General features: G+C 35.1%; 1 protein-coding gene across 3 annotated transcripts in view; it reads right to left on the reverse strand.

The window, feature by feature from the left end:
* AspRS (aspartyl-tRNA synthetase) overlaps window positions 1-1,129 on the reverse strand; it is an 87,776-nt gene extending 86,647 nt beyond the window's left edge. For 2 of the 3 annotated variants that reach the window (XM_076501507.1, XM_076501506.1), the window contains exon 1: window positions 917-1,055. Coding sequence is in view for 1 of the 3 variants with exons in the window: in XM_076501508.1 (XP_076357623.1) it covers window positions 917-957 (41 nt within the window). In the remaining 2 variants the exon portion in view is untranslated. Of the gene's footprint in view, window positions 1-916 lie in introns of all 3 variants that reach the window. The other variant, XM_076501508.1, reaches the window with a different exon arrangement.
* Between the last annotated feature and the right edge of the window lie 14,508 nt (window positions 1,130-15,637).

Raw genomic sequence — 15,637 nt, forward strand, 5'->3', positions numbered from 1 at the left:
GTCTTATGCTACTGCTGGCAAATCTTGTTTTCTTTTCTTCATAATGTTGTGTGATGTTACTTTTTACCTTTTTCAGGAGAGAAAAAGACCTTTAGAAGTGAAAAGGCAAATTCACAAAATATTATCAAGAAACAATTAAAGTAGTGTAAAGCTTACATTTTAAATTACAAATTACAACAGCTTATTTCACATTCTCATCACTCACTGGAAAATGTACTTATCTCTTCTTGCCTGTATTGCTCAGAATAAAAAAAAAATGTAAAAGGACTTTTTTTTGGCCCAAAACAAATAAAGCACTTTTTAATTTTTCAGTATTTTAATAAAGAAATTTATTTTACCTTTAACACTTAGGTTTTGATAATGTAATAAGTTTTATATCAAGGTTACCATAAACTGTTCATATTTATAAATGATACAAGTACACAAACATTAACTTAACGACTACAATCAGTAAGATGTGTATAAAACACGTCGAGGCTGCAAACTGTCGGTTATAAACTGGTGTAGAGACAAATATTATACATCTTTGATGCATCAGTGTTCCTACTTAAAAAAAAAAAAAAAAAACTTATCAAAGCTACAAATATTAAAATATATAATGTTTTTCTTTTTCAAACTTTCGCCAGTTTGGGCTCGACTTCTCTTACTTTTGTAATGATCACCTTCAATTAACTGTGCGGATAGTCAAAGTGAAAGATAACGGCACTGCTGAAGTTGGTAATCTACTTTTAGGAATACATTATACAGGGTTCCTATAATCTAGTTTGTAGTAATAGGATTACATCATGGTAGATGAATAGCCTACTTATAAGTACTGACTACTCTTAAAAGCATATGGTCCTAATACTAATAATAACAGTATTACTAGCCCATCATTATTATCACTTCGAAACAAAACTACAATTATAAAACTTACGAGTTAACGTTATTCAAATCACTTTCTTCGGCCTTTAACATTATATATTCTTTTTTTTTTAATGTTATACCACCGTGAAACAAAAATAAAACACAATAGATTCTTTATCGCTTTCTCTTCTTACTAAACAAACTTCTCAATCACCCCACACAATCTCTTAAGATAAGGCTATATATACCACACATACGAAAAAGTTGTAGCCCTCTTACGGTATATAAAAGTTTCTTCAACACTGAGGAAAAACAAGACATATTTTGTACGTTTCACAAATGCATCATTTATCCACCACCATGGTTTCTCCAGGGGAGTAGACAAGAGAAGATTCTTAGAGCCTTTATGCTCCTCTTCATCTTGCTAACGAAAGTTAGCTTTAAAACGCAAACGAATGTACTAGAAGGTTTGGATGATGTGTTAACTGAATTTTGATAGTTGAATAATAATTGTGCCAATTGAAAGTGGAGAGAAGCTCTTCCTCACTTCTTACCCCACTTGTCTGTAGGAGAATGTCAGTGTTACTTACGTTTCTCTGTTTACCATATACAAACCTTTTATAAACAAATACAGTCTGTACTTGATGATTCTTTTACTGGTAAAACAATAGTTGCGAATAAATTTTTTATTCGTGAAACGTACAATTGTCTCTTTTTCCCTTAATCTTGTAATTATAGAGTTTCACAAAGTGCCAACATTTTCAAGCATCATTTAAATAAATTTTTTTACCTGTAAAGAAATTAAAATTACTGAAGACTAAAATAACCGAGAAAAAATAATATTTTAATCAATGTTATAAGTTTTAATTAATGTTTAAATAAAAAATATCCACACCATCTTTGAAGACTCAAAAATATCCTGTTACTCTCTAATTTGGACCTGGCATGGTCTGATGGCTAAGGAACTTAATCAGAGGGACACGAGTTCGAATCCTGTAGCCAAGTATTCTCGTCCTTTGAACCACAGGAGTGTTATAATGGAGCGATCAAACTCTTTATTTATTAGTAAATAATAAGCCAAGAGTTAGCAGTGGGTGGTGTTGAGTAGCTGTCTTCCCCTCTATCACTTAAAAAATAGGGATGGCTAGCTAGGATAGCTCTCTACTAGCTTTGCGTGAAATTCACTAACAAACTAATGCTCCCATACTGGTCAACTCTCATGTATATCACTTACTATATTTTCACACCTGATATTCAAAATCTTACACCTTCAAATATTAAGAAAAAATATTCTACTCAAAACTTCTATAAGGCCCTTGTTAATTAAATCTAGTTATTTATCAGCTTTGTTGCGGCTGATCATCAAATTTCATTATTTGTCATCATACAGGTGTAATTACAGGTCTCTACTGTAATGTTTAATTCAGATTTTTGCTCTTAACGTTGCTTTGTCTTTTCCTGGTATAACAAATTTGTTTTTTGCGTAAAGCTACACGAGGGCTATCTGCGCCAGCCGTCCCTAATTTAGCAGTGTAAGACCAGAGGGAAGGCAGCTAGTCATCACCACCCACTGTCAACTCTTAGGCTACTCTTTTACAAATGAATAGTGGGATTCACCGTAAGCTCCACGGCTGAAAGGGCGTGCATATTTGGTGCTACGGTGATTCGAACCCGCGACCCTCGGATTACGAATCGAACGCCTTAACCCATCTGGTCATGCCGGGCCGTCCTGGTATAACAAAGGTAGCATGTTTGGCTGAGAAAAAAATACAGACTTCTCGAGTTCAGATTCCTCGCTGGCTCACCATGGAGCTTATAGTATTAAATATCACTAAAATATGAGCGATTTGTTCAGAGGCTTAATAGTTGGGTCAAAGGCCAGGATGCTAATACACAATTATAAACCAACTGCTTTACTTATCACTCGAGTATTCTTGGAATTATATAGGATTTTTTAAATAAGTAGATCTAATGCTATTAATCTCAGCCGACAAGATGTTTGAAATAATAAATACAAATTATAAACCCAACTTATTTATTTTAAACACATTGTTGTCTGGTTAAGAGTAAATCAGTAGCATCAATGCTATATATCTGGGGAAGCTACGCAGAACAAAGGTAGTCAGAAGTACTTCTCAGCTAAGTAAGTTAAGGACTGATATTTCAAGATCGGACAGCCCACAGCCAACAAGAAGCTCACTCTGAAGCGGAAAGGACTTTTTTAACTTACTGGAAAGTGAAAAATCTACCACTACACCAATTTTAATTACATATTTTGAGAAGAAAAAATAGAACGAGTGCAGCTACTGAGGCACAAGTGGATATAACAGGTGTAGCTGTCACAAAAGCAGAACTTGAAAACAGTGATTGTTATGAGACGTTATAGGTCTAAGACCATTGGGTGGAGATGTGACAAACCAAGACGTCATTTTAAGTGAATAATTGACTGGCAAGCAGAAGAAAAGATTTACAGGAGCAACTGTCTTTGCAGATAGATTAGGTAATATAGATCTCAAGCAATACAAAACAAAGTCAAGGGTTCCTTTCATGGTGAAGCCCTACCAGATGCCCTACGAGAAGGGAGACAAAAAAAAAAGGGGTTGATTGTTAGTTAAGTTTTGAAACTAAGCACAAAGTTATACAAAGAACTATCTGTGCTCTGCTCATCAAGGGTATCGAAATCTCGTTTCTGGCATTGAAAGCCCGCAAGCATACTGCTGTGGTATTTGGGAGGCGCCAACAAAGGCGATATTCGTGCATACTACATAAATAGACTTACTGTATGACCTGTTTTCAGCCTTTGTATATAGTATAAAAATATTGTAAATATTTTTTTTGTAGAGGGGCTACTTGTTGTATATACAAGACTATTTAGTTTAAAAATTATTATTCAATGCATTTGGCCTGGCATGGCCAAGCGCGTAAGGCGTGCGACTCGTAATCCGAGGGTCGCGGGTTCGCGCCCGCGTCGCGCTAAACATGCTCGCCCTCCCAGCCGTGGGGGTGTATAATGTGACGATCAATCTCACTATTCGTTGGTAAAAGAGTAGCCCAAGAGTTGGCGATGGGTGGTGATGACTAGCTGCCTTCCCTCTAGTCTTACACTGCTAAATTAGGGACGGCTAGAACAGATAGCCCTCGAGTAGCTTTGTGCGAAATTCCAAAAACAAAAAAACAATGTATTTAGTGACTTAATACTTAACGATTATATAGTTTTCATAACAAGAGTGTTAAAGGTAATTATTTTAAAAACGACAGTTATGACAAGTTTTGTTACTTAACTCGGTATGAATCGTACGTTGCGTATCAGTTTCATTATTGTACGAGGTCTCTGTAATATTTTTGACGTCGTCTTACTCAATGCTTCAAGATTTTTCTCGTTATGTGTAATGTTATTGCTACTAGAGGGTTGGATATTTTTGGATTTTTCTGACTTGTGTTATAAATGCGTGTAAATAAAAAGAGTTAAAGTGAGTTAGTGAAAGTGAAATTAGATTTGTGATTTTTAGTCTAGTCAAAAAGGACAATTTCTGAAATGAGTTTTGCAGTGGTATTGTAACAACAGAGATAAAGAAGGGTAATTTGTTTTTGTTAAAGGGTGTTATACATTAATTCAGCCTGCCTGTACGGACGTTAACGAAAAAGAGACAATTATTTAAAGTTCTGGATACAACTGTGATAACGAATTGTATAATTAATATTTGCACATATGTTTGACTTGTTTTGAATATATTATTAATATATAATTTGTTATAATAAAAATAAACCGAAGCAAGATTTAAAAAAAATAAAAAGATCTCAGAATACAGGCTGTAATTTGGGATATAAAATGTACGAGGGCTGTTCAAAAAATACGCGGACTGACGTCATAAAACAAAATGTACTTTATTTAGAATTTACAGGTCTGGGACCCCTTCAAAGTACTCTCCTCCCCAACGCACGCACTTATCCCAACGGTGTTTCCACTTTGAAACAGTCCTGGTACACTTCTTTTGTAATGTCCTCCAGCTCCTTCGTCGCATTTGCCTTAATCTCGGGAATCGTCTCAAATCTTCTTCCTTTCAAGGGTCTTTTGAGTTTGGGGAACAAGAAAAAATCGCAAGGAGCAAGGTCAGGTGAGTAGGGGGTGGGGAAGAACAGTGATCGAGTGTTTGACCAAAAACTCACGAATTCTGAGGGCTGAATGGGCACAAATTTCGCATCAACGCGGTGCATCTTCAATTTTTCGGTCAAAATCTCGTAACAAGATCCAACTGATATCCCACACTCTTCAGCAAGCTCCCTGACAGTCAGCCGTCGATTTGCCCGCACCAGGGTGTTGATTTTGTCGACGTGTGGGTCGTCAGTTGACGTGGAAGGACGTCCAGGACGCTCATCATCTTCAATGGACTTTCGACTATCTTTAAAACGTTCATGCCACTTGAAACATGCCGTACGCTTCATAGCAACATCACCGTAAGCCGTGTTAAGCACAGCAAAAGTTTCAGTCACAGATTTTCCAAGTTTAACACAAATTTCACAGCAAGTCGTTGCTCCTTCAGGTCATTCATTCTGAAATCCGCCAAACGAAAAAATCGCACTTCACTTAAAACCGCGTAGCTAATACACAAATGAAGATATCAGCAATCGAGAAATGGCGTCGTAATCAGCTGACCTGTGCAAACCTAGCGACACCAAGCGGATTCCCCTGGAACCAACTAGAGCCGCGCAATTCAAACAGTCCTCGTATTTTTTGAACAGACCTCGTATCCTAGGTTTTGGAAGTGGTCGACTATTAAGTAAGATCCACAAGCGATTTGGACACACTGTCTATCAGTCTTAACCACCCTTCGCCAGTATCACAAAAACAAATAAGGCAAATCAATAAAATAAAAGAATAGTAATAAAAATTAAAATGAAATAATAAAAATATAAATTAGGAGAGCGAAATGTGGGTGTTTAAGCCTGCAATGCCCCACATCTATATTTCCCTTTACTGCCTGCAGACAACTGTGGGAAGGTGATTACTTTCTGAACTGTCTGCATTGGCTTAACCGCGACTGAGTAACAAGAGGAGTATCATTTTACTTAGATTCATGTGACGAACTTGAAAAAGGCAAGAGCCAAACAGACTTATTTATTGGTACATGAGTAACCAGAAGAGTAATTGGAAAGACGTGTGACAGATAGCTCTGGGCAATTAGAATTTACCGCATTATTAATATGGGTTGGGCTTATTGAATATAACTGACTAAAATGGTCAGGTAGCCTAAATATCACTGAATGGATAGCGGCATTACCCTGGGTTTCTCATTCTCAAATGGTAACAAAAGGCACTTTGTATAAATTACACTGTGTGGGTATCACTTGTGTAACAGCTAAGAAGATCATAAGATCGAGCATTTGACGCTTGAAATGGCGTTTCTTGTTTGTTTGTTTTTTTGAGTCATCGTGTAATACTCACTATACAATGTACGCATTACACTGTGTGATTTTCATTTGCTTTGCCAGTTTTATTTGCTCCTTTTTATTTCTACGGGTTTAGTATGATAGATTTCCCATTCTAAAGGGGACAAATTCTTTGTTAAATTTATTTTACTGTTCCTTTATATAGTCTGCAAATGGTAACTCTACAAGTAGAACAGCAATATGTTTGTAGACTTAAAATGTTAGAAACTGGGCTCCGATACATTTGGTAAGCAGAGCACAGATGACCCTTTGTGTAGCTTTGTAATTAATTACAAACAAATATTTGTTTTTGTTTAGGTTACCCATTCTAAAGAGGAGTAGGAAATTTTTGTTAAAGCTTGTGTTAAAATATGTCGTTTTTTTAGTTAAATGGTTTTTGTAGGTATGCAGTATGTACCTGGGTATTTTATTTCTATGTTAAGTGACTATTCTATATATTTTGGTGGTTTCCCCATAATTTCTTTTGAGTTTTGCGTTCCGTTTCAAATTAAAATTGGAGTTTTTTTGTATGTCCCATATTGGTTTATATTAAAGTTAAAAATATCCTGTTCATTAATTCATTTTATTACATGTTCCAGTTGTTGTGTAGTATTTCTTTGTGTATTATTTTATATTAATGTTCAAGGATTTTCAGTTGAATTCTTCGAGATGTTTTATGATAATTTCACAGTAAAGAGTAAAAGTAAAGGCTTCATTTTCTTTTGATAAATTCATTTTTATTATGTTATGTAGCTTTACACTGATTCAATAATAAACTTAGTATTCCGTAAATTCTTTAAATTCGAAGTCTAAGTTCAAGAGAGATCCACTTCAATCTATACATTGATCAACGTTTTAGAGAATTATTATATCTGCTACTGTGCAGCTATGTAATGTGTAAAACTGAATAGTAGCCAATGACACTTTTCCTTCATTTCACCTATCCAGTGTACTGGTTCTCCTCGCATTGAATACACAGCACATTCACACCAATAGCTTGTTTTTTATACTGATTTATTTGAAATTATAGTTAAAAGTATTTTGTTTGATGTAGTAAACTGTTAAAAGATTGTGTTATAATTTAAGTGGCATTTTATTGTTTGTAGCGCTTGTTTAAAGTTAAGCAATAGTCTATTTGTACTCTGCTGAAGAGCCGTTATCAGCAAAACAAACATTGGATTTGTTAAATTGTATCAGCATCAGTGTTGGATTTTAACACTGTTAACATAATGACCAAATACTTTTCAAATATGTTGTAAGAATTGAGCCAAGATTGGGCCCCTGTCACATATGATGAAACAATTTACAGCAAAACACAGATTATTAAATGAAGAAGCCATGAACACTTTAAGAGAGATGACCTACAAATAAATGGCATGTACAGAGTGATGAACTCTTTATGGGTGACATTGGGCATGTGATGGATAGAAGTGGCTTCGAGGACATACTTGTTGACAGTAATATCTATGGCTTATCTACAGTGTCTCATTCGAAGCAAAGCTTACTGGTGTTCGTACACACAAAATATAATAAATAAGGCCGTGCAGAGGTTAACTTTGATACTTCTTGGCGACTGGCTTACAAAGGAAGATAAAAGCATTGCATAAGATGAACAAGATAAAATTACAGATCATGAGACAAAATGTATTTAAATTCTTAGTGATATTGTTCAAGTATATGATGAGAACGAAATAGACAAGCAAGATGAAATGAGAAAGCCCATCCAGGTTTTTCATCCATTTCATGGACATAGTCATCAATGCTCTGAAATGTTTATGCTATAAGACATATATATAAGCTAGTTCATCAAGGATAAGTAAAAATGAATAAGCTGTGGAATGAATTATCAAGACTGAGAAAGAAGATGGTCAATCCGTTTGAAATTGAAAGTTATTCATTTTCAGAAAAGAACAGCCCGTAACATTTAGACATCCGTAGTAGTAGTGCTAGATGGAACAAAAAATGTATGGAATTTGCAAACAGTGACACAAGAGTATTGCAGATTTCATGAACAAGAGGATCCCTACCACTGAAGTGGATTTTTTTTGCACCAATATAAAGACTGAAACTGAACGCATCTTACAGCCTTAATAAAACATTAAAAAAACAAACAGAAACACTGAATACTGATATACAGATATTGAGCAAACTTACAATAATAGCATAAGCAAAGGATATTGATATCTGTAACTTTCTTAAGCACAAGTTTCCTTAATTTCTTTGTCACAGTTCATTTTGAATGGATTTTTTTTCAAAACGATCGGAAATATGACCATATTTTTTCAGAAATATTATACACACATAAAACAAGTCCAAGTCTCCTGGAAGTTAACTTAATCATCTCTTGTATTGTCTGCACCCACAGAAGTGATTGATGTACATTTGGACCTTTTCTCCACAAACTTCTAGAAATTATTACTTCTCAGAATTTCTAACACGTTGCAGTTATTGATGACATTTTCTCATGACCAGTTATTAAAAAATGGAAAAAGACAGGTGTGTCAAAATCCAAATGCAGGAAGTGAGGAAACTTTTAAGAGCTACTTCCCAGCAACAGAAGGTTTTTAAAATCTTGCTAACAGCATATTTGTTTGATAAATGGTTAGTTGGAGGTTGGTCAAAAAAAGGCCTTTGAGATCGAAGGAAGTTGTTCTACGCAGGAGTCTTCACAGAGCTCCAATCAGACAATGAATAAGCTGACTCAATAATGTTATTACACTTCACCGATACGCCTAAAACACTGAATGTAAAACGTGTTGTGATGTAGAACATTGATGCAAATGTTGCTGCAACTTGCTTAAATGTATCAGTATTAGAGTTGCACAAATATGTGCTGGATCTCAGTGTCATTGTTACACAATATATTTGATGCAACATTTCCTTCATGTTGTTCTCGGTTTATGCCTTAAATGGTCATGACTTCAAAAGTGCATTCAGTGGGTGAAGGAAAAAGAAAATGGATGAGAATCCAGACAACAAATTCTGAGCTTTTGGATGGCTTCAAACAACTTGATCATAATCTGCAATTATCAATAATAATGAAATGGTATTATCTGTACAATTCACATATGCTACAGAAAATACTCATCACTGGACTTCTTAATATACGAGTTTTTCGCAAATGAAAGTGTTATGATGAAAATCTGCAGCTCACAATGGATGCTTTCTCAGAACATGGATATATATTAAATTGTTAAAGTTTTATGCAAAGATTAGTTTCTGAATCTTTCATTACAATCTAACAATGGACAAAAAGTCGATGAAAGTGGAAAACAAACTTCAGTGCAAATTATCACACCTCTTAGCTCCTGCAACAGTCTTAGCTTTGCATAGTATCTCTGCAAAGCTGCTTGTGCAAATAAGCAGAGTGGATATAGAAAAGAAGGAATGGTGTCCCATGATGCTTGCTCTCGTGATAATGAAAATGCACTAACACGCTTGTTCGACTATGCCAACACTGATGAATCTTAACTATCAGGTACCTCCACACACACAGCGATAGCGCTGCAGACTTGAAACGCTAGAAACCAGGTTTTGATAGCCGTAGTGGACAGAGAGATAGCCCTTTGTGTAGCTTTATGCTTATCTTCAAACAAAGACTACCAGACTATTTTGTGGTGTACGAGCAGCAGTGATTATATGAAACAAGTAATGAAGATATAAAAAATCAAATACTGAAAGAAAAACTTCTGGAGACAAGTATTGGAGCATCTCATTAATGTGTCTCTTAATTTAACAAAATGCGTAGATTGGCTTTCAGAAGGTACCTGGAGGCTTTTGGTGCATACTGATAGTGACAATTTTCTTTCCGTAAGTAACTATGATCTAGTTTTGAAGCAACTCATTTTTCGAACAAGTAGATCAATTCGGCACCTTAGTCACATAATACAGTATGATCTCATTAAAGTTTTGTAGAAACCTATTGAGGTGAATATTGTTGATGAAATTAATGTTGCGTCATTATTCTCTGATATAATTGATACCACTCAAGATATTTCCAGAACTGAATAATTGAGTCAGATTATTTGATATGTAACAATTAACAGGCATTATATGAACGTAGCAAATGAAGTAAAGATTAATGAGTCTTTTCTGGGTTTTTAAACATTTTTTGCTCCGTTCGCCTATGGATAGCAGAGGATTATTAACTAAATTGAAGAGAAAGGTTTAGCTTTGTCATAGACTTTAGGTGCAAAAGTAGAACGGGCTCCTAATATGAGTGACGTGTAGTCAAGTATGTAAGGAAGAATATTAAAGAACAAACTGGATGCTGCATATGCAATGACTGAAGTAAGGCGGGATGAGGCAGGATGCCACACCACTTCTTTTCACGAGGTCCCTAAACAATCCCTTTGTTTATACGTATATTGTAAGCTTCTCAGAAAGAAAAGGTTCAACTAACGATACAATAAGTATTTATGGTGGCAAGCATCTGAGAAGAGAAATACTGAATAGTATATTTTTAAAATTTTGACCGTGACAGAAATGAGACAAGGGAGTACGCATACGAAACAAACGAAACTTCCTGCTACGGGCTTGGTTTAATTGGTGGACTCATTCGTAGCTTCAAAATAGCCATCAGGATTTTCATACTATAATTTGTAGCTTTGTACAGTCATTGAAAAAGTTAGGACACCCTATGAAAGCCTGTGTATTTTTGTAACATTTTTGAACATATAGATATTTAATCTGAATTTTAACAATAATGAAAGATTATAGGAATATAACTAAACAACTGAAACTGAAGAAAATACTTTTCAAGATCTTCTGTAAATATAATTCTACAATAATGCATATTCTAACTGAGGAAAAAGTTAGGACACCCCCACATTTATTCCCACTTAAAATGGCTCAACTCACACACAGGTGTATCATACCAGGTGCACATGATTAAAAGATCGTTACTCAGCATTTTGAATGAGGCTTGCCCTATTTAAGCCTCAGACATTTAGTTTGGTGTGCTCCTGACTGTTGAAGTGAAAGTGAGCACCATGGTGAGAGCAAAAGAGCTGCCACAGTCCTTCAGAAAAAAAAAATTGTAGCAGCTTATGAGTCTGGTAAGGGATTTAAAAAGATCCCAAAAGATTTTGAAATCAGCCATTCCACTATCCGGAAAATAGTCAACAAGTGGATGGCTTTCAAAACAACTGCCAACATGACCAGGTCTGGTCGTCCAAGCAAGTTCACCCCGAGAGCAAACCGCAAGATGCTAAAAGAGGTCTCCAAACACCGTAACATGTCATCACGGGACCTAGAGCAGGCTCTGGCTACTGTTGATGTGAAAGTGCATGCCTCTACAATCAGAAAGAGACTGCACAAGTTTCACTTGCATGGGAGGTGTGCAAGGAGGAATCCTTTGCTTGCTAAGAGAAACATCAAGGTTAGATTGAAGTTTGCCAAAGAGAATGTAGACAAAGACCAGGACTTCTGAAATAATGTTTGTTGGACAGATGAGACCAAACTTGAATTATTTGGACACCAGAACAGAGGACATGTTTGGCGTAAACTAAATACAGGATTCCAGGAAAAGAACCTCATACAAACTGTGAAACATGCAGGTGGAAGTGTCATGGTTTGGGGCTGCTTTGCTGCAGCAGGACCTGGACAGCTCACAATTATAGAATCAACCATGCATTCTACTGTGTATCAGAGGGTGCTTGAAGAATATGTGAGTCCATATGTAAGAAAATTAAAGCTGAAGCGGAACTGGACCCTGCAACATGACAGTGACCCAAAACATACCAGTAAATCCACAAAGGACTGGCTGAAAACTAAGAAATGGAGAGTCCTTGAATGGTCGAGTCAAAGCCTAGATCATAATCCCATTGAGATGCTGTTGGGTGACTTGAAACATGCAAGAAACCCCTCAAACATCTCACAGCTGACAGAATTCTGCATTGAGGAATGGGGCAAACTTTCTTCAGACCGATGTCAGAGACTGGTAGATGGCTACAAAAAGCGTCTCACTGCAGTTATTTCAGCCAAAGGGGGTAACACTAGTAATTGGAGGGGGGGGTAGGGTGTCCTAACTTTTTCCTCAGTTAGAATATGCATTTTTGTAGAATTACATTTACAGAAGATCTTGAAAAGTCTTTTCTTCAGTTTTAATTGTTTAGTTATATTCCTATAATCTCTCAGTATTGTTAAAATTGAGATTAAATATCTATATATCCAAAAATGTTACAAAAATACGCAGGCTTTCATAGGGTGTCCTAACTTTTTCACATGACTGTATACTTGTTTATACTTAAGTTTACTATTTCATTGTTCTTTGAATCATGCTTAACTAATAATCCCGTCACACTCAGGGAATGCGTAACTCACGTTACTGTATAAATATACGGAATAATAGCAAATTTAACTTATTATGTATTCAATGGTATTTATTTTCATGGTGATCTAATTCGTTTATAATTTATTTATTTATTCTAAATATTCAACTTTTTGTGCATACTTACTGATTGCATTGTTACACTTTCTAGCATTAGAGCTAGCCATTACAACCAGATTAACAACGTCGGAATTCAGTGTACATTTGAACAGTGGCGGCGCCAAGGGGGGAGGGGGGGCTTGAGCCAAGCCACCCCTTAGCTCCCCAATATTGTTACCTACATATATTCATAAAATATGGAAAACACAATCGTCGTTGTTGCTTAACAATTAACATCAAAGAGACATAGATCTGTAGAACTCAACGTCTTCATTAAGATGAAAGATAGTTAACCTTACTTTTCCTCAGAGTGTATTAACTTCACATTGGATAATTCGTTTCTACTATGTAAACTATGTCTTTATGTTATATTTCTTTTGATTTGTAGCTTTACTCTTAATGGTATATTAAATGTTCAATCTAAGGTAATCTTGATTTTCTTTATTATTATGGAATTTAGTTCTTGAGTGGAATTTAGGTGAGCTTCCTCTTTTACATGTACGCATACTTTCATAAACAGATTATTTCTAATTTGTAATAATGAATTATTAATCAGAGTATGAATTTCCAAAGAAAACTGCATTGAAAACGCAGTTAAAAATAGCACACCTTTCTGAAATGTACCTTGGTATTTACATTATTATAATTTACTATCTGTACTTCATATTGATGGCATTTTGGGAAGCCCTCCACAGTTTACCTCAGCCCCTTCCCCCAACAAAAATATCCTGGCGCCGCCATTGCACTTTAAATGTAATAATACAACAAAGGCGAGATGAATTTAGACTTGTTTACATTATCTTATCTAGTATAACCTCATCTCTCATAATAAGTTTCTTATTTGTACATTCTAGTTACTTTTATAATAATACACAAAGAACACACGTGAAAAACAAGTTATATATACTCGGTTTTAAAACTTTTTGCAAACATTTCAGTTTACTCTTTTTAACTTTCACTTCAAGCGTTGTTCATAAGTTGATCACAACTTAAATTTTACACTGAACTATTCGGTTAGAGAAATATCAGAAGTGAACTATTTTTATAACAAAATTAAAAGATTGTACACCTTTATCGAAGACAAGAAATGAGAACAAAACACTATCTTCACTTCTTCTTCCTCAAGAAGTATCTATTGACACAAATATTAGTTTGGAAAGGCTTTGTCATACCCGACGTCGTCACGGTATGAATAAGTCTTTGCTCCGTAATTTGATATTTAGATATCATAAAGGCAATAATAAAAATCATGCTTTTAAGGAAAGATACAAATAAATTCAATGAGGCTTTGGCGTGACAGAAATCTCTGTAAAAAAAATAAATTTTGTTTTACTTGTTGTACCCTAAACCTAGACTTTGGAAAGGTTGAAATGTTGTGTCAAAGCTGCTGTAGTCTAAACACACAGTCCTTTACAGGGCAGCAGAATTTGCTAAACAGTGAATATCTTGACACAATCAGAAACGAGTTCCAAGTAGTCAAAACGCGTCACTTGAATTATCAAAAAAAAAATGAAGAGGACAAAGTTTGAAGAAGTTCACAGAATAAAAGTAAAATACCACTTTGACGAGTTACGCAAAGGTGAAACATTTCCCGACTTCGAAAGTTTTTCATTATGAACTTGCTTTATAGGTGCCTAGAAATAATCACTTCACAAATTTCCAATTAATTTAAAAGCTTACAGGTATTCTTAACACAAAATATTTCACATTAACCACTTTCGGTCTATATTTTTAATAAATGATAAAACAAACAACTCATTTAATGGAAAATTAATACAAAAGCAGTAAAAACAGGTAAGAGTAAAATCAGTATCAATATAATTGCATCTTAATGTCGCACGTTTCAATGTCAAGAAATTATACAACACAAATGTATCCATTAGATCAGATATGGGTAACTTATTTCTCTTGCCCGGCATAGCCAAGCGTGTTAAGGCGTGCGACTCGTAATCTGAGGGTCACGGGCTCGCATTCCCGTCGCGCCAACCATGCTCACCCTCCCAGCCGTGGGGGCGTTATAATTGACTGTCAATCCCATTATTCGTTGGTAAAAGAGTAGCCCAAAAGTTTGCGGTAGGTGGTAATGACTAGCTGCCTTCCCTCTAGTCTTACACTGCTAAATTAGGGACGGCTAGTGCAGATAGCCCTCGAGTAGCTTTGCGCGAAATTCAAAACAAAACGAAAAGAAACCTCTCATATGTCTATCATTGTATATATGGTCTAATAACTGTGGATTTCATATCTGATTCAATTTATAGATTATTGTAATTGAAGATTAATGTGAGTGTTTACTTCTATATTTACATCGAAATCTAGTCTTTTAAGCTTTATTTTTAGTAGAGGTGGAGAGATAGTTGACATTAGGATGGTAGCTGTAGAGTTAGACATGTACAGCTGGCCATTAGAAAAGTTTTAGTAAATTTCTTTGGTGTGTCAGCTGTATATAATGTTACTTTACCTAACTATGTTTCAGTAGGTTTGTTTGTTTTTGAAAAAAGGGAAATGAAATTAAGTGATATTACTGATTTAAATTACTTGTTTTTGCATAAAATTAGTCAGAAAACATCTTTACTGATAAAAACTCTCAGCACATAAAGAAAATTTTCAAATTTTATCATTTTTGGAGATATTAATACAACAACAATGTGATCTATTATGTACGTTTTCTGTATAAAATTGTTTTTGGAGCTACGATTGTTGCTAGATATCATGCTAAACTATTATTTCTGTATTTATGATGCAATAAATGTTTCTTATAGTCTTAAATGCAGTAGTTCTACATTGATTAACTGAAGAAAAATTAATAATAAAGAATTTCAAGATAGATTTAGTTGATACTTTGCACAGGCGTTTGTGATTTTATGGTTTGCAAATTCACCATTTTATGTTAAATAAGAGAAACCCAAACCATAGATCTGTTAGTCACTACGTGGT

Source organism: Tachypleus tridentatus, chromosome 5 (assembly GCF_004210375.1).
Source record: "Tachypleus tridentatus isolate NWPU-2018 chromosome 5, ASM421037v1, whole genome shotgun sequence".
Lineage (NCBI taxonomy): Eukaryota > Metazoa > Arthropoda > Merostomata > Xiphosura > Limulidae > Tachypleus > Tachypleus tridentatus.